Source organism: Salmo salar, chromosome 07, assembly GCF_965601325.2.
Source record: "Salmo salar chromosome 07, fSalSal1, whole genome shotgun sequence".
NCBI classification, from domain to species: Eukaryota; Metazoa; Chordata; class Actinopteri; order Salmoniformes; family Salmonidae; genus Salmo; species Salmo salar.
This window is the reverse complement of record NC_138297.1, coordinates 41067421-41085605: the sequence shown is the minus strand read 5'-3', so window position 1 is coordinate 41085605 and position 18185 is coordinate 41067421. Positions and strand designations below refer to the sequence as shown.

The following is an 18185-nucleotide window of genomic DNA, read 5'->3' as shown; positions in this document are numbered from 1 at the left end:
ATGAATGAAGACTCTCGTCTGTGAATAAAGTTATGTGAAAGCGATGACGTCATTTATTCCGCGTTGGCCTGGACGTGGCATCTGAAAAGACTGCGAAAGGAAAGCTGCACCCGCTCTCTGTCTGGTTACAATAAACAGCTTTGGTTTTCTATTTTATTATCGTCACGCGGAGCTCTTTCACAACATGGGGCTAACAATTTCGTCGATATTTTCCAGGCTTTTCGGCAAAAAACAGATGAGGATACTTATGGGTGAGCAATCCTTTTATCAACCTGTCTGCTAGCTAACGTTAGCTAGCTAGTGGGAGGGGGTTGACATTTTCAGGGATGTACTTTGCTTTTTGTGAAATATTACAGTTATAGTAAACTACCTGTTCACCTGTCTTGCTATATGTCTTGTAACGTAAACATTACTCGTTTGAGAGCAATCGGAGTAAAAACACAGACTAGCTAGGATAACACTCAGGCTTAGGCAGGAAAATGGATAGCTATTTGTGCTATTGCACAATAATTACTGTTTTGTTCACTTAATACCAACGAATGGCTTAGTTACGTCACATCTCAGGACTATACAAGCGTGTAGATGTAGTGAGCTTTTTATAATGGGTACCTAGTTTAATACAACATATCTAGACTCATTTCCATCACTCTTAACATAACTTGTCCACCTATGTGTTAGCCTATATTTTGTGGATGCGGATCCTAATTTGAGCTGAAGGCACAGTTGTTACCCTATATAGGTATATACGTTGTCCAAATCATTGCAGTTTGACAGCTGATGATGGAAAACCAAGCACCCCCTCTGTCAGCTGTCAGGGATTTCATTTGACACGAGATAAGACCTCTTGTAATAGCTACCTATCTCTTTCATGAAGTTGCAGTACAATATGTTTGTCTTGCTTGTTTTTTGTTGTTAGGTTACGTATTTTCCATACAAACAAACACATCTGGGTTTATTATGATTGGGAAGTTTGTTGACATTAATATTTTCTTCTGTAGTTGGTTTGGACGCTGCTGGAAAGACCACTATTCTCTACAAACTGAAGCTGGGGGAGATTGTAACCACTATTCCAACCATTGGTAAGAAAATCTCAGAGCCAAAGATGGATAGATCTCTAGCATACACAACCATATGCAAAACATGGGTCTTCTCAACTCCTGGCACTGTCTTTAAAAGCATCTCCTCAGTAATCTGATTTTAAATGGGGGACTTGCTTTCTCATTGAGCTTGTGGGCAAATTATTAAGATTTCTTTTGATGTCTTGTTCTGGTGACTGACGTAGCATGACACACACACACACACACACACACACACACACACTGAGCCCAATCTTTGATGCCATGGTAACCAAGTCCAATTGTTCAGGGATGTAGGCCTACCCTGTTTAATGTTTATGGAAATGGACATTAAGGTCCACACAGAGCTGTGCACTCGACAATTCAGTCTGTCAAATTTAAGAAAAAAATATTTTTGGACATGATGGTGAGGTATAGAACTGAATGGTTTTAAACCTTTCATGACCATAGTTCTGGGCACAGCAGTCTAAGGCACTGCATCTCAGTGCAAGAGGTGATACAGCCTGGTTCGAATCCAGGCTGTATCACATCCGGCCGTGATTTGGAGTCCCATAGGGCAGCGCACAATTGGCCCAACGTCGTCCGGGTTTGGCCGGAGTAGGCCATCATTGTAAATAAGAATTTGTTCTTAACTGACTTACCTTGTTAAATAAAATTAAAAAAAGAGATGGCTGCACTGCCTCCATGCGCCAGAGCTGTTGGGGCTTGCTGGGTGAGGGGGCTCTTTTGATGGAGCAAATTCGTTGATAAGTATCTAAACACCCAGACAAAATAAGTAGGGAAGAAAATAATGGTTTGTCCCACCTAAGATCAGACAGAATTGGGTCACCATTCCATCGTTTTTCATTTTCAATTTGAGCTACAGGCAGTAGTTTACTCCTATTGCAAATTGGTTTTAATTAGGTTATCATTCATACAGAACCTTATTTCTACCATAATGATCTAGATCGGCGCTGTTTATGCTGTAGAGGTCAGACTGGTGATACTGGATCTAGTCTCTGTGTGAATTCCTGTTGCTGATTCTCTCGCTCTTCCGTGACCGAGCAGGTTTTAACGTGGAGACTGTTGAGTACAAGAACATTTGCTTCACCGTGTGGGATGTGGGCGGTCAGGACAAGATCCGCCCCCTCTGGAGGCACTACTTCCAGAACACACAGGTATGATACACACCTGTGACAGCAGTGACCTACATCAGTGGTCATCATAGCATATCTTTGATGTCTTAATTCAACTATACAAATAGTGCTAGAATCAATATGTGTCAGAATGGACCCTGTCAAAAGAACCTCCTGTTTATCCAAAAAGCTAAGTGAACATGTACAGTAGACAATAACAGTAGCCTGACCTTTGAACCTTGACTTCACAGGGCCTTATCTTCGTAGTGGACAGCAACGATAGAGAGAGAGTAGCAGAGTCGGCAGAAGAGCTGTCTAAAATGGTAAGTGTTGCATACATGTCTATTTAAGCTACTGTTTTTGGTCAAGGAACAGTACTATTTTTGTGTTGGCATTTGCAGTATTTCTGTGAAAAGGAACCTAAAATGAGCTCATGGTTGGCATGGGCAAATAAACATTAATTCAATGGTAAATAATGTTATTTATATAGTTGCCATTGTGACTGATCATTGAGACACAGCCTTCTGTGGCCTATGGTTTCCCTCCCCTTGTCCTCCTAACCAATTCTCTCATTTATTTCTCTCTACAGCTGCAGGAGGATGAGTTGAGGGAGGCAGTGTTGCTGGTGTTTGCAAACAAACAAGACCTGCCCAACGCTATGGCAGTGAGCGACCTCACAGACAAACTGGGCCTGCAGAGCTTGCGCAGCAGAGTTGTGAGCATCCCTCTCTTTCTCACACACACTTGAACAGTCCTTCCAAAGAGTTGTATAGTAAAATGTATTTCTGACCAGATAAACATGTGGTCCATGTAGTATACACTGTGGCTATGCAGAGTTATTCATATGTATGACATTACTGGCTTTTATGTACAGCAACTCATTATGTCTCTCCTTCCAGTGGCATGTCCAGGCTACCTGTGCTACCCAGGGCACTGGGCTATACGAAGGACTGGATTGGCTATCCAACGAGCTGTCGAAACGCTAAAGAATGGAGAAATCGCAGGACCGAAGCGAACGAGATATGAACACGCGAGCAAGAGTAGAAGGGGTGCAGGCTGAGCATTTCATCAATGGGAAAAAAACTGCAACCTTTTAAATTCAGTGTGTCTGTCTGGTAGAACTTGCAGTTATGGACTTTGCGATCAGTTCCTGTTCTGAAACCTTTTTTCATCATTCTTCCCTTTTATTCCCATTGTCATACATGCAGATGTTTTAGATTATCTTTTCTTTTTGCCACTCAACTTCAACAGTAAAATTGTTTTAAGTTGCATGTTTTAAAAAAACATAACAAATTGATTCACATGATGGTTGTGTGCTGATGTTGATCATTGTGGAATGGAAGGGTGGGCCACTACATTTTGTTGGGGGGGGGGGGTATTGGGATACTGGGAGTTTGGAAACGGTATATGGAGCTGGGTTTCGGGTGTAAAACCCCTATGGCCTCCCCTGACTGAGTCATTCCAGAGATCTGAACCTGAAGGCCAGTTCCATTCCTAAACAATGTGAAGAGTGCAGGACCTTCAGTCATTTCAAAGGCCATTATGATGCAATAAAATGTTATTTTTCTTTTCTCAATTGTTGAAACAGTCATTTGTCTTCTCTGATTGGATGAGGTGGGACATAGTTGTTCATGAAGGAATGGAGAACCTTGAATAGTTGAATGTTTCTTAGTAACAATTTTAGCCTAAATCTGTTTTAATTTTTTTGTACATTAAGCAAAGAGTGGATTCTCTAATTAGGTTTGTCAACTGATACTTTATGAAAAGTTAATTGCCTCTTGCAGGAAAAAAACACTTAAGTTCTTAAAACAGTTCCATGCCCGTGTCTTTATATTCCCCTCAGAGGTGCTCCCACTTAAATCTTCAGATTAAAATCCTACATAGATATGCATGGTTTGCATTGTAACTTTTTGGTCGACCTGACCAAATTCACAGAAACGTGAGTTACAGATATGTCATTTTTTGAAAGGCTAAGAAGCTGTAGATTTGTTCGGTGTGCTATTTCTATGCTTCACCTTCCATTTAGTTTTTGCATCTTGTACTTTATTTACAACAGCTTAAAATATATTTTGCTTTATAGAAAAAATATTTCACAGCAGTTAAAACGCTACACTATACTTGCTGGTTTTGTCAAACTGAAATTAGAACTTTTAGCACTTTAGCAAACAGGAAATGGCAGAGATATTTCAGCAGTGCAAAATTAAAATTGCATTTATAAACAAGTTCAAAGCATGTGGATGTTCATAAGTAAAGATTTATGAGGTAATCAAATAAGAAAGCCCTAAATCTTCCACAATTTAACATGAGTTACCCCCAAAAATGTATTTCCATCAAGCCACATTCAGTAGGGCATAACATTACTACATAGAAATGTATTACGTAGAAAAGACATGCTTCTGATCTATTGAGTATTTAAAGATGCCAGCTCTATCCATGGTATTTCTATCTGCAACATTCAGTATGTTAAACAAAACGTTGTTTGGGAGCATTCAAACTAAATAGCATGTGTGCTGATACTATAAACTGAATAGATTGAATTCCAGTCTACCTGCCACACACAGACCGACAATTCATTATCGTCACATACTGTAGGGACTAATACACCACAGCACTATTCTGTTACATTTCTCATTACAAAGTTACCAATTAAGATTACACATGCAGTTTGATGCCTATTGTGGCCCATTCAATGTGAATTCTTCAATATCTATACTGAACAAAAATATAAACTTAACATGTAAAGTGTTTGTCCCATGTTTCATGAGCTGAAATAAAAGATCACTGAAATTTTCATTACACACAAAAAGCTTATTTCTCTCAAATTGTGTGCACAAATTTGTTTACATCCGTTAGTTAGCATTTCTCCTTTGCCAAGATAATCCACCCACCTGACAGGTGTGGCATATCAAGAAGCTGATTAAATAGCATGATCATTACAAAGATGCACCTTGTGCTGGAGATAATAAAAGGCCTCTAAAATGTGGAGTTATGTCACACAGCACAATGCCACAGAGGTCTCAAGTTTTGAGGGAGCCTGCAATTGGCATGCTGACTTCAGGAATGTCCAACAGAGCTGTTGCCAGATAATTTAATGTTAATTTCTCTAGAATAAGCTGGCTCCAATTCCATTTTAGAGGATTTGGCAGTACATCCAACTGGCCTCACAACCGTAGACCACATGTAACCACGCCAGCCCAGGACCTCCACATCTAGCTTCTTCACCTGCGGGATCGTCCGAGTAGGGGAATGGGGGGTGCTGAGGAGTATTTCTGTCTGTAATAAAGCCCTTTTTTGGGGAAAAACTTATTCTGATTGTCTGGGCCTGGCATCCCAGGATGCACCCCTGCCCAGTTGTGAAATCCATAGATTAGGGCCTAATGATTTTATTTCAATTGACTGATTTCCTTCTATGAACTTTAACTCAGTAAAATCTTTGAAATAGTTGTATGTTGCATTTATATTTTTGTTCAGTATAACTTTATATGTGCTTTCTTCTGTTGTTCTGAAACCTTACAGAACTAGGAACGGAACAGTTCAGTGGATTACAGAGTCCCTGTCCTCTGTGTGTGTGTGTGTGTGTGTGTGTGTTGATTGGAGTGGTCCTTCGTCCTCCCAACCCATCTTCACTACACGGTTCTACACCACTACAGGTTCCCGATGGTTGTTTTGACGTTTCACCACAAATACCTTCTGACCAGACACGGTCACTGTGTACACATAGTCCTCTAGCATGACTGTGAAGAAATAAAACACAGGGAGGTCTGGTTAGAGTGGCATGTTGGGAGCAGCAATACTGTGTGTGCGTGCGAGTGAGTGACCCAGGTGTGTGTTGTCTGACTTACCTGACATGCGTTTGAAGGGCGGCTCAGCAGCACCCTGCAGTCTGAAACGACACGCCGTCCGCACCATCTGCATTATGACCCCCGCTGTGTGCTCATCATTCTCCAGCTCCCCCGCAGACTGAGAGAAGGGAATAACAGGGAGTCAGTTGGGAATGAGATGGAGTGGAAGATAGGCGTGCTGCAACAGGGCAGGACATATAGCTACGCATGTTTGTGTGAACATACCGCCAATACGCCATCCTCACTGATCACCAAATAACCCAGTTGATCAGGGATCCTCTCCAGACCCTGTGTCAGAGTGCTAGTAGTCTAAAACACAAACAAATTACATACATGGACACGTTAGGATCTGTGGGAGAGATACAAAAAAATCTGTGTTTACAGCTAGCTAGCTAGCGAGACATCGAAGCCAGAAAACTATCACGCGCACTACAGTACACAAAAAAATTGGCTACAATGTAGCCGCTACAACAGTATGAACCACTAAATACGTTGCTTTTACACAATACAGAGTCGCAGTAAATCAGAATATAAGCGTTTATACTTGCCATATTCACTTGTTTTGCCCTATGAGTAAGCCCATCTGCTGCGTTTCCTCTCTTTTTTCACGTGACTTCATCAGCTGATGTGACGTCACCTCATTCCGATATAGAAGGATTTTGTCCTTTGTGAGGCATAAAACCAAAACCACTACTTTCTTTTTACAAAACTATTCAAAGCTATTCAATGTATTACATTTTCATTGAGAGACAGTCATTTTTTTCCTGCTCGCCATTTCATGATAAAACATTTTTATAGACCAACAGATGGCACTATCTGCGTTTTGTGACAGCTGACATCTCCAAAGAACTCCCAAAAGCGGAAGTACTGGTCAGCTGACAGCTTCGTGATTCAGAGAAGGAAGAACATTCAGTCATTGCTTGTTTTTGCTATTTTATCTTGTAGAATTAAATAATGGCAGGGCGAGGTAAATTAATTGCCGTCATTGGTGATGAAGATACGTGTACCGGGTTCCTACTCGGTGGCATTGGCGAGCTGAATAAAAATCGTAAACCGAATTTCTTGGTGGTCGAAAAGGAGACAAGCATCGCAGAGATAGAGGAGACCTTCAAGTAAGTGCTAAGTTATAGCTAGCGATCTAGAGTGGGTATAATTTGTTGAACGTCCCAACAGGAATATGTTCCAAAAACTTCGTAAATGACAAGGTTACCAACAAACGCATATACAGTTGTATAGCGGCAGAATAAGATACCGGGTAGGGATAGGGTTATTTCATTACGTTTATTTCTGAGAAATGTCTGTCCTCACTCTGGTAGCCTATGGACAAACATTAAGAATGAGCTACATGTTGAGATGATGCCTATTTGGCAGCTAGTTAGCTAGGTGAATTGATCATGCTACTTTGTATGCGTTGTTTGTTGGCAACCTTGAGCTCAACGGTGCTTTGTTTCATGACTCAAATGTTGTGAAGATGATGCACTTGGCAAGAACGAAAGCTGAGATGATTACAATGAATGTTTTAGGACCAAAGACTGTGCGGGATATGTTGGATGATCTGTCCCCGACCGAAGGTGAGCCCGTGTATTTCTCAGTTGCCAGTGATGCCATAAACAAGGGAAATAGAAAAATGTTTCCAGCGTGCGTGAGATATTTCTCTGTGTCTGATGGAGTGCAGTGCAAGTTACTTGACTTTTATGAAGACAGTGATGAAACTGCAAATGGCATACATCAAGCGCTGATGAACTGTCTGGAAAAGCATGAAATGGATATTAGACACATCACAGCCTATGCAGCAGATAATGTCAACTTTGGAAAACACCACTCCGTTTACCAGTTATTGAGCAGTGCCAACAATCGCATTCTGAAAGCTAATTGCCCAGCTCACATAGCTCATAATGCCTGCAAGTACGCCTGCGATCAGCTGTCAGTGGATCGTCTCCTGCAAAGCTGGCCAGCTCTTACTTCATACTTCAGGTCCCTTGGGGAGACCTGTCCTGTGGCACTGAAGAGTATTTTTGAGTATGAAGAAAAAACGGAAGCTGCAGAGATTTCTGTGCTTTTTCAACAATGTGGGGTGTGTTTTTGACCAACTTGTAAAAAAGCTGGAGGAAACAACGCTCTGCATCACAGATGTTTACGAGGAAGTCCAAACGTTCCAAATGAAGATGCTTCAGCGGAAACAGGACAGCTTTTTTGGATACCAGACCAAGCAGCTGATGGACAAACAATTGTCAGCACAAAGGTCCAAGCAGCAACAGGACTTTGAAGTTCTATGACACTGTCATTACATACATTGACAAGTGGTTTGACTTCTCACCAGAAAATGTAATGGTGAAACTGAAACTGATCGGCCTCTATGAGGAGCTCTCCTTCACTGAAGTGGTTGCCCTCAAAATGACAGAGACAGTCAGTATGGACCAACTCTATGAAGAGTTTTGCGCTAGCCGGGAGAAAATACAGAAAGCCAGACAGGATACCACAAAATCCACCAGTGAGAAGTGGGTGGCAGTTTTCCAAAAGCCAACTTGATCAACATGTTCAGGATTCTCATTTGTCCTCAGTGTGCCAGGCTCAAATGCCTTTGTAGAGAGGATTTTCTCTCGGATGACCATTTAAATGGTCCGACTCAAGAAACAGATGCAGCACAGAGCTGATCAAAAATGAACTTCAAATATCTGTGAACTGTGACTTGTCATGTGAAGCCTTTTCTCTGGCTATGCAAAAGGACAAAGGACTGCTTGAATCAGTCAAGAGCAGCAAAAAATATCCATGGAAAAAGTAGACTTGGTGAGTGACTCATGCCCCTCTTTTCCTCTTTTGCATTTGAAATTTGTTTTTTTTTTGCTGTAAAGGTTCAAATTGTCATTTCTTTGATCATTTATTTTGTTTATTCACATAAGTTTACATAATTATACAGTTTTAGTAAAGCTATAGACTAAATGGAATATAACAATGTTTTGCCTTTCCAATTGAGTATGAATATACACTGTATGTTCATTTACACAACACTGTACCCACACTGCCGTGGCACTGTGCACTGGCACGCCACCTTTTGTCCCTTATTTGGTAGTGAGAAAGTTGGCAACCCCATCTAGCAAGCAAGTTCTCATGTGTAACTCTGTGTTGTTTGTGTCGCACTGCTTTGCTCTATCTTAGCTAGGTCGCAGTTGTAAATGAGAATGGGGGGGGGGGATTCTGTTAGGGGGGGAGATTTTCGGCACTACACCGGGTAGGGAGTGGGCTATTTCATGAAGTTTATTCCGAAAAATGTCTGTCCTCACTCTGGTAGCCTATGGACAAACATTAAGAATAAGCTAAGTGTTGAGTTGATGCTTATTCGGCAGCTAGTTAGCTAGGTGAATTGATCATGCTACTTTGAACGTTATACCCACCCAGCTATCTACCTCATTTTGAGATTGAAGATAAATACCTAAAAGCAGACAAACTGTGAGCTTGTTTGCACACAGGGTGAAGACAGTTGATGCTCCATTATGTTTGTAATTGCATAGGGGATGTCAGGTGTTATCTAGACAGTTACCAACTGGCATTGAAAATTCTCAGTGCTACACCAAACAGTACCTAACCTGTAACTCCCAGTATAATGGATACTGTGTGTGTGTGTGTGTGTGTGTGTGTGTGTGTGTGTGTGTGTGTGTGTGTGTGTGTCACATTATCTGGTGTTACAATCTGTAGGTAGGTGGTATCATGATATCTGTGTTCCATTAGGCTTAGTTATGTGATATGATTCATCATAACACCTTCAAATACTGCTGGACAACATGCCTTGTTTTTTGTTGTTTACAGACCTGCGCTGTAATGTTCACTGTCGTCGTCTCTGTAACTTATTTACCTCTGTCATGCCCCCCACAGGAGTTTCCTGACTCGCAATGACATCGGTATCATCCTAATCAACCAGTTCATAGCAGAGATGATCCGTCACGCCATCGACCAGCACATGGAGTCCATCCCTGCCGTGCTGGAGATACCCTCCAAGGAGCACCCATACGACGCCTCCAAGGACTCCATCCTACGCAGGGCCAAGGGCATGTTCTCCGCTGAGGACTTCCGATAAACACACAACACTTACCCAAAGATGCAGGGTCACGGTCTGGGCAGGGACAGAGATGGAGGAGGGGGACTTTGGAGACTGTCATGATCCTAAATGAGTTATCTTGTGTAATGCTATGGAAGGCTGTAAAGTATGAATTGGCCTGATGGCAGTTTCATGTGTTATCCATATTGACTGAGTCCATAATTGGTCCCTACAATCCACCTCATCTCTTGCCTGGGTCCTGTTCCATCCACCTGGCAATGCACTTTCGCCAGATCGAATGTTGTTTGGTGTAGTATTTAGTTTTTCATTCCTTTGGCTGGAACATTACGGTATTACTATTCGTTGACCACGTTGATGGTTGAATTGTTTTGCTGTATGCCTTTTCGGGTTATTCATGCTGTTGTATGAAATCTTACGCAGGTACTGTATCTTGTGGTCTCATCCAGTCTGTTTGTCAAATGCTTGCTTCATTTTGTCATAACCTTGGGGAGAGTATGCTTGCATAAGACATCTCGGCAAAGAATTGTGGATAGTCATCTGCAATTCAGTGAGTGTAACATTTGTCAGAGCATGCATGTGACCATGACTGTCTGTTTTAACCTCGCATTTGTCATTTATGGAAACATTCCTAATGCCCCTATTTGGATCTTTACAACAACAAAAAACTGCAAAGTAGCATTTCATCATCTGGTGAAATGTACATTATTATTCCCCAATCCACAGGGTACATCTCATCAACAGAAAATCCACAAAAAAATGAATAGCTTGAAAAAACAGTATGTTAAGCACTGCAAAATGACTACCTGTTGTAATGTATTGTGATTGTGACAGTTTTAACTTATACCTGTAAAAAAACAATAGATGTTTACAAAAATAAATTATTCTATCCAACCTGTACTGTGTAAGTTATGAATGATAATATCAAGACCAGCACAACTGTCTTAAATGTTTAATATTAGAAGAGAATCGCACTATTCACAATCTCACAAAAGCCAAAACAATTCCCTGTGTGTTAGCTTGGAAGACTTTTATTATTTCATACTGTACAAAATCTTCAAATTAAATCCAGCAATCCTCCATACTGATTCTAAAGCCTTACAGTGCTAGTAGCCTGAAGTACGACAGGAATGTTACATGTCAGTCATAATAAGACCCCACTACCAACTATACTTATATCTCCAACCCTGTCTGCAAAAGAGATGCAAGCTTTCCTGATGATGTGACAAGACCACTTAGTTTCTTTTGGGAAGTGGGGTAAAGTTCCCATGAAGCCAAAGTTTGTTTAACTTCTCACTGCATAGTTTAAGCAGAAGTGAAGTACTTCCCAGTATCTCTGTGCCAGTGGCACAAACTTAAACCCCAGTGTATTAACCCTGACAAATCAGATTCAGAGTGGTTTCCATGATTAAAGCCTGACCCTGAGACTGAACCTGATGTGTTACAGTATATAGGGGCCTGCACACGGATGCTGTGATCCAACTGGCAAATATTTGAACAACCTTGAGACAGGCCTCATCATTTATCTTGCTGGACATGTGAGTTATTACATTTTCTCCCATGTTCTTCAGTGAACCAGAGACAAACACCAACACACAAACACAGCTTTGTTCCACTACCTGCACCTTATAAAGATATGGACGTTTGGCCAAGAGGTGCTCCCAGAATGAACCTATCCCTGGACACTGGGGATTTATTCACAGACCTATTTATTCCGGAGAACAGATGATCCCTGCCTGGTCTCTCGGTGTCATCCTCCTGGGCTATGTCTTTGGATTCCCAGTCCCCTTCAACAGCACCCAGAGGTAAGACATCTACCTACCTGTGGAAATAGGAGATTAGAGGATGTATGGATGAATGGATAGAGTTGTGACCTGTGAGGCATGTGATTTTTTCCCCCCCCCCCTCTGTAGACAATATGAATATGAGACTCTTCTTCAACTCAACAACACAGTGAGTGTTGGGTTCTAATACTTCTAAAAACTAGGAAGAGTTTAACTAAATGTGAGAATAGTGAGACCAACATATTGCTCTTTCAGACCCTTTATGTCGAATGACACAGAGTCCAATGAAACGGAGATTCCCTTCCCCTTTCAGTGAGTACATTTATGGGTCTATATATGTATAGTGTTTGAAACCAAATGTTGTAAACCATTTAGAGCACCAAGTAGCCTAGCGGTTAGAGAGGCGAGCCAGTTTGAATCCCGGGTCTCAAATCCTAGATGCCGTTGCCTACCGTTATGCCTTTGAGCAAGGCACTTAACCCCCCACTATAACATCTCCCCGGGCGGCCAGTGTGGCAGCCCCCCGCACCTCTCCAAAATCATGTATGTGTGTCTTTTCGGGGGGTTGGGTTGAAAGTGGAAGTACAATTTCGGTTGGACCTTGTGCGCAATTGACCAATAAAGTGATTTGTTCTATCGTTACAGAATGATACTTCCTATGGAGAATATGAGTCTGTTATTGTAAGTTAGCTCTTCAAACTTACCATGGCCCCTGAGGGCCAAACACATGTACTTTAACTGTATGAACACTATTGACTCACAATTGACTCTTTTCACAGACATTTTTCTAAAATATCTCGTCTTTTTTTCTTTCTCCTTCAGGGATTACGACCACGCAATACCGTAAGTCTCCCCAAATGTACGCAAGTACAATGTGATTGAATAATTTGACTGAGCACACAAGCCTGTGTGTGTGTGTCCAACTGTTGTGTGTGTCCAACTGCACTATTGTTAAAGCAATTGTGCATATACATAACCTTAACAGTTTCTTTAGCAGCAGTGACAAGATCATTGCTGAATGTCTGACCATCCAGCAGGACACACTCCAGACCTCTAACCTGATACTCCCCTCCTTTCAATCCAGATGCAGCGTGTCTCTCTGCTACCTTCCCACCTGTATGAACTCTAATCTGGGGTCAGCCCTGCAGAAAGGGAGCGAGATAGCGGGCACCTCCTGTCACGTCCTGACCAGCAGAGGGAGGTATGGTATCAGTTTTGGGTCAGGATGTGGCAGGTTTTTTGTATGTTAAGGGGTTTGTGTTGGTGATTAGACTCCCAATTGAAGGCAGGTGTGTTGAGTTGCCTTTGATTGGGAGTCTTATATAGTGGTGTGTGTTTTTCTTTGGGGTTGTGGGTAGTTGTTTGTGATCACTGCTTGTTTAGCCTGTCACACTGTTGCCGTCGTGAGTATTGTTTTGTTTGGTTTTCCAGTGGATACTTTACTTGTTTTTTCATCAATAAACATGAGTATCCACATTCCCGCTGCGCCTTGGTCCATTCCTAACGACGGTTGTTACAGAACTACCCACCACCAAAGGACCAAGCAGCGGAAGAGGAGGAAGCCACAGGAGAACAGGGTGGATGAATGGACATGGGAGGACGTCCTGGACGGCAAGGGATGCTACACCTGGGAGGAAATCCTGGCCGGAAGGGATCGCCTCCCATGGGAACAGGTGGAGGCACTCAGGAGAGTGGAGGCAGCTGGACAGAGGAACCAACGGGAACGTTATGCTGGAACACGGTTGGGTAGGAAACCCGAGAGGCACCCCCAATAATTTTTTGTTGGGGGGGCACACGGGTAGCTTGGCCAGGCCAAGGAAGAGCCGTAAGCCAGCTACCCGTGATTACAGGGAGGTGCGTATGAGGTGGAGGGCGCCATGTTACGCTGAGGTACGCACCATCTCGCCGATACGGATGCACAGGCCAGTCCGCCCTGTACCAGCGCCCCGCATGTGCCAGGGTGAGGTGAGCATCGAGCCGGAAGGGGTGATGCCAAACCTGCGCCCAAGACCGCCAGTGCGCCTCTACGGTCCGGTGTTCCCCGCTACACGCACTAGCATGGAGGTGCGTGTCTCCAGGCTGGCACGCCCGGTACCAGCCCCACGCATCAGGCGTCTAGTGCGTCAGCCCAGCCTCGCCAGTCAAGAGTCGCCAGAGCCGCCCGCCAGTCAAGAGTCGCCAGAGCGCCCGCCAGTCAGGAGTCGCCAGAGCCGCCCGCCAGTCAGGAGTCGCCAGAGCCGCCCGCCAGTCAGGAGTCGCCAGAGCGGCCCGCCAGTCAGGAGTCGCCAGAGCGGCCCGCCAGTCAGGAGTCGCCAGAGCGGCCCGCCAGTCAGGAGTCGCCAGAGCGGCCCGCCAGTCAGGAGTCGCCAGAGCGGCCCGCCAGTCAGGAGTCGCCAGAGCGGCCCGCCAGTCAGGAGTCGCCAGAGCGGCCCGACTGCCCGGAGCGGCCCGACTGCCCCCCGGCCCAGCCCGAGGGGCCCGACTGCCCTCCGGCCCAGCCCGAGGGGCCCTCCTGTCCTCCGGCCCAGCCCGAGGGGCCCTCCTGTCCTGCGGCCCAGCCCGAGGGGCCCTCCTGTCCTGCGGCCCAGCCCGAGGGGCCCTCCTGTCCTGCGGCCCAGCCCGAGGGGCCCTCCTGTCCTCCGGCCCAGCCCGAGTGGCCCTCCTGTCCTCCGGCCCAGCCCGAGTGGTCCGTCTGCCAGGGTCAGCCCGAGTGGCCCGTCTGCCCGGCGCAGCTATCGGCGCAGCCGAAGTGGGCGACGCCGAAGGTGGAGCGAGGTCCACGTCCTGCACCTGAGCCACCTCCAGGATAGGTGGGTTGGGGAGGGAGGGTGTAGCACAGTGCCGTCGTTGACGGCAGCCACCCTCCCTTCCCTCCCTTATTGTTTAGAGGTTATTGTTTATTGGTTTTGTTGGGGTTACATTTTTTTTGTATTTTCTGTTAGGTGCATTCCGGGGTCTGCACCTTGAGGGGGGGGTACTGTCACGTCCTGACCAGCAGAGGGAGGTATGGTATCAGTTTTGGGTCAGGATGTGGCAGGTTTTTTGTATGTTAAGGGGTTTGTGTTGGTGATTAGACTCCCAATTGAAGGCAGGTGTGTTGAGTTGCCTTTGATTGGGAGTCTTATATAGTGGTGTGTGTTTTTCTTTGGGGTTGTGGGTAGTTGTTTGTGATCACTGCTTGTTTAGCCTGTCACACTGTTGCCGTCGTGAGTATTGTTTTGTTTGGTTTTCCAGTGGATACTTTACTTGTTTTTTCATCAATAAACATGAGTATCCACATTCCTGCTGCGCCTTGGTCCATTCCTAACGACGGTTGTTATACCTCCACCAAAGACCCCTATGGGATAGGCAGAAAATGACACTGACACAGCATAGCTTAAATTGGCACCCAGTTTTTTAATAACACGTTTTATCACATCGGTTGCAGCATGACTTTGATAATAGGTTTTGTGGCTCTCCAACCAAAAAACTGCACTACAACTATTTCTGAAATGTACTGCACCAGAGTTTAAGTAAGTTGTGAGCATGAAAAGGAAACTAATGCTAGGGGGCGTTTAGAGTAGATGAACTATTATAATAGTTCATAAATTAAATTACATGTGTTGAGTACTTTGTCAAATACTTAATTGTTTTGTGTAAAAGTGACTAAACCAAATATACTTCACTTCTTTTGTACGCAAATAAAAGCTTTTTACAAACCAGGAGTGATGCAATAAATGCCTGCTTTCCACATAAAAATAGAATCATAAATGTCTGTCTATACTTTCCTTGATTCAATCCACACTCACTTTGGTTCATAAAACAAATATAGGCCTTTCTCAACCATGAATATCTAGTTGAGTAGAATGACACAAAGGGAAACAAAGTACAGACAGACAGAGCAACTGATAAAGTGATAATCTTCTGATGAATTTAAAGACCTTGACGTTAGTCCATGACCTGTGTGTGGGTTTTATATGTACACTGTATGTAGGCGATGAAACCCAGCCGAGTAAACAAGAAATGTTCTAGAACTTGAAGTGACAGAGTAGTTTAACTCACTACTGATATCTCCTATGTATCCATGCAGGCCAGAGGAGACCTATGTTCCTTGGAACAGCACTGACACAGAGTACGGCTCAACGTGAGGAAGATCATTGGTGGAAAGGATCGTGGGTATGCTATAGAAAATATATACTGTTACAGTTCAACTCCCACTCTGTTGTTGCTCTTTTGCCAACAGGCCTGAGGAGTTGATGCAGAGTCGGAACGAGACAGATAGCAACTCAACATTACCTATGTGAGTTCTCTTATAGAATTATTATAAACAGGCATCTACCCTTTAATTTTGCACATGTTCCAATATGTCATTAATCATTTATTTCCCCTCTACTGCACACAGACACGGGTACAACGGTCCTCCACTCCTTATAGATATAAGGGAAAGAAAACGTCCATTGTAAGTATGTGTATTCAGTCAGTCATCATACATTTTATCAGTAGGTGGCGCTTTAACTCTAAAAGGAGGGAAGACAAAAAGCATTACAAAACTGTACATCGTTGAAGTGAAATCAATGTTTCATCTGTCCTTCTTGGCAACTCTTTTTAGGCATGAATATTATGCAGCAGCTCCTCAAGGCTGCGTGGTGAGTCTCTGTGCCCTGGGCCATATACTGAACCAGGGCGGGGACGAGAGTGCAGGCGGGGCAACCAGAGACCCACATGGCAACGGCAAGAGATGAGAGGAAGAGCATTGGAGGAAGATGAGAAGAAGTGTAATGTGGGGCCTCATACAGTAGTTGCTGGCTGTCCTCTATTGCTCTTAAGCCATTACTTTTCTTATTCTGCTTTCCTTTGTCATCACTGATCTGGAAGGACAAGAGGATTGAGAGAAACGTTGAAATATTTAGTCACTCCACCTGCCTATTGCTTATGTGCAGCACTTGGTGATGGGGGAGAGGACACAATAGGAGAGGAGTTGCACAGAAGGTGTATTTTGTGTGTGGTAAAGCTAAAAAGTTGCTATTTATTAAAGACATATTAATAATTGTCTTAATTAATCACTTAAGAAAAGTATCAAATATTTGTCATTGTGTACTACAGGGCTGGCTCCAGGCATAAGCGACGTACTGTAGGCTGTCGTTTAGGGCCCCTGGCCCCCAATAGAGTCTCAACTGTTGAGAGTTAGAATATTAGAATACACAAGATACAAGATCGAAATGTGATCGTGCAGTCACTCAATTAGCCATGACAGCTAACAATTTTTAGATTGGTAAGTTAGTCTAGCCAGGTATCTACATTTGTAGTAATCATGGCCGAATACCGACCCGGCACGCAGGGCACGTAGCCAGGGGCCTGACCTCCAGAGGGACCCCATTGATTTTGTTTGTCACTCTCACTCAGATATCATTAACATGGCATAAGTCATGGCAAAATGTGTAGAATTGCAGAAAATTTGCTTTAAAACAGCACATAGCCTGCTGTATTTCTCTCTGCCCCATGGCAAAATGAGTAGAATTGCATAAAAGTTGTTATAATATTGCAAAATGTTCTCTCCGCCCCATGGCAATGTCTAGCACTGCAGGAAATGTACCTTAAAACGTACATTATTGTCTTAAATGTAAGGGGGGGGGGGGGGGGTGTGGCGGACGACATAAACCTATTGTTATAAGCAAATGTTTGGAGAGGTTTCACGAGCGCGCCATGACACCCTCATGCATTTTGGTGAAGGAAAAGTCAAACCTACATCCCTTGAAATTTCTCTTGCACATTTAATGTGATAGGGATTGTATTGGTGCTGAATGTATCCAGATAATAAAAGGATATTCAAAATATTTAATTGTTGTGGGTGATAGTTGCGCATAACCTCAATATGCAAGAAGGCTAGCTGGCTTTTGGGAAGAGCAGCGGACATGGATTCTCAAAAACAGGAGTTTTGGAAGGAGGCTATTTTGAAAGAAACATTTGTTAGACTAAATGGATTTTGAAATAACTGGATCAAACCTGAACTCGTCAAAAAAGGTGGGTGAAAAACGAGGGATGAAACTGCCACAAATCAACGAACCTCAACGTAAAGCCAAACCTATGAAAACGCTGACCAGAGAAGGGGCGAAGTTCAAAAGTAGAGATGAGAAGGTGCTTATCGAACCGGTTTCGGGAGAGACTCGGGTGTGCTGTATGATGGCTTTTCGGAAGAGGAGACTGGACGCTACAAATATCTCCTCCCTGAGGTCAAGAACTTCTACCCTATAACCAGCAACTGGCAGTATGGATGGGCTCTAGGTCAAAAAAAATTGGCTTAATTGTTGATCAACAATTCCAGCAACATGGCAAAACCA

The 18185-nt window shown here is 43.6% G+C and overlaps 4 protein-coding genes across 4 annotated transcripts; 3 read left to right on the top strand and 1 right to left on the bottom strand.

Annotated features, from left to right (window-relative positions):
* Nucleotides 1-45: 45 nt before the first annotated feature.
* Nucleotides 46-3767, top strand: LOC106609140 (ADP-ribosylation factor 4). The gene is made up of 6 exons (XM_014207619.3): nucleotides 46-251; nucleotides 999-1079; nucleotides 2124-2233; nucleotides 2443-2514; nucleotides 2781-2906; nucleotides 3091-3767. Exons 1-6 carry the CDS (start codon nucleotides 185-187, stop codon nucleotides 3175-3177), a joined length of 543 nt encoding a protein of 180 aa, XP_014063094.1. The 5' UTR covers nucleotides 46-184; the 3' UTR covers nucleotides 3178-3767.
* Nucleotides 3768-4386: 619 nt separating this feature from the next.
* Nucleotides 4387-6830, bottom strand: LOC106609143 (ragulator complex protein LAMTOR4). Its single transcript, XM_014207621.3, has 4 exons — nucleotides 6582-6830; nucleotides 6259-6342; nucleotides 6034-6151; nucleotides 4387-5925 (listed from the first exon to the last, which is right to left on the bottom strand). The coding sequence occupies exons 1-4, from the start codon at nucleotides 6582-6584 to the stop codon at nucleotides 5828-5830; spliced, it is 303 nt and encodes a 100-aa protein (XP_014063096.1). The 5' UTR covers nucleotides 6585-6830; the 3' UTR covers nucleotides 4387-5827.
* A 48-nt stretch (nucleotides 6831-6878) lies between these two features.
* On the top strand, nucleotides 6879-10982 carry LOC106609141 (V-type proton ATPase subunit F). The gene is made up of 2 exons (XM_014207620.3): nucleotides 6879-7145; nucleotides 9904-10982. Exons 1-2 carry the CDS (start codon nucleotides 6988-6990, stop codon nucleotides 10103-10105), a joined length of 360 nt encoding a protein of 119 aa, XP_014063095.1. The 5' UTR covers nucleotides 6879-6987; the 3' UTR covers nucleotides 10106-10982.
* Nucleotides 10983-11492: 510 nt separating this feature from the next.
* LOC145880029 (uncharacterized) lies at nucleotides 11493-17480 on the top strand. Its single transcript, XM_082977625.1, has 7 exons — nucleotides 11493-11889; nucleotides 12514-12549; nucleotides 12691-12711; nucleotides 12953-13069; nucleotides 15938-16147; nucleotides 16250-16306; nucleotides 16457-17480. Exons 1-5 carry the CDS (start codon nucleotides 11810-11812, stop codon nucleotides 15993-15995), a joined length of 312 nt encoding a protein of 103 aa, XP_082833751.1. The 5' UTR covers nucleotides 11493-11809; the 3' UTR covers nucleotides 15996-16147; nucleotides 16250-16306; nucleotides 16457-17480.
* The last annotated feature ends 705 nt before the right edge of the window (nucleotides 17481-18185 follow it).

Excerpts from the sequence above, each read along its gene's own strand:
- LOC106609143 (XM_014207621.3), bottom strand. Across the intron at positions 6,152-6,258 it reads GTGAGGATGGCGTATTGGCG|TCTGCGGGGGAGCTGGAGAA; the intron begins GTATGTTCACAC and ends CCCTTCTCTCAG. Across the intron at positions 5,926-6,033 it reads GCCCTTCAAACGCATGTCAG|TCATGCTAGAGGACTATGTG; the intron begins GTAAGTCAGACA and ends ATTTCTTCACAG.
- LOC106609141 (XM_014207620.3), top strand. The coding sequence starts at position 6,988 with ATGGCAGGGCGAGGTAAATTAATTGCCGTCATTGGTGATGAAGATACG. Across the intron at positions 7,146-9,903 it reads GAGATAGAGGAGACCTTCAA|GAGTTTCCTGACTCGCAATG; the intron begins GTAAGTGCTAAG and ends TGCCCCCCACAG.
- LOC106609140 (XM_014207619.3), top strand. The coding sequence starts at position 185 with ATGGGGCTAACAATTTCGTCGATATTTTCCAGGCTTTTCGGCAAAAAA. Across the intron at positions 2,234-2,442 it reads ACTACTTCCAGAACACACAG|GGCCTTATCTTCGTAGTGGA; the intron begins GTATGATACACA and ends TTGACTTCACAG. Across the intron at positions 2,907-3,090 it reads AGAGCTTGCGCAGCAGAGTT|TGGCATGTCCAGGCTACCTG; the intron begins GTGAGCATCCCT and ends CTCTCCTTCCAG.
- LOC145880029 (XM_082977625.1), top strand. The coding sequence starts at position 11,810 with ATGATCCCTGCCTGGTCTCTCGGTGTCATCCTCCTGGGCTATGTCTTT. Across the intron at positions 11,890-12,513 it reads CCCTTCAACAGCACCCAGAG|AATGATACTTCCTATGGAGA; the intron begins GTAAGACATCTA and ends CTATCGTTACAG. Across the intron at positions 12,712-12,952 it reads GATTACGACCACGCAATACC|ATGCAGCGTGTCTCTCTGCT; the intron begins GTAAGTCTCCCC and ends CTTTCAATCCAG.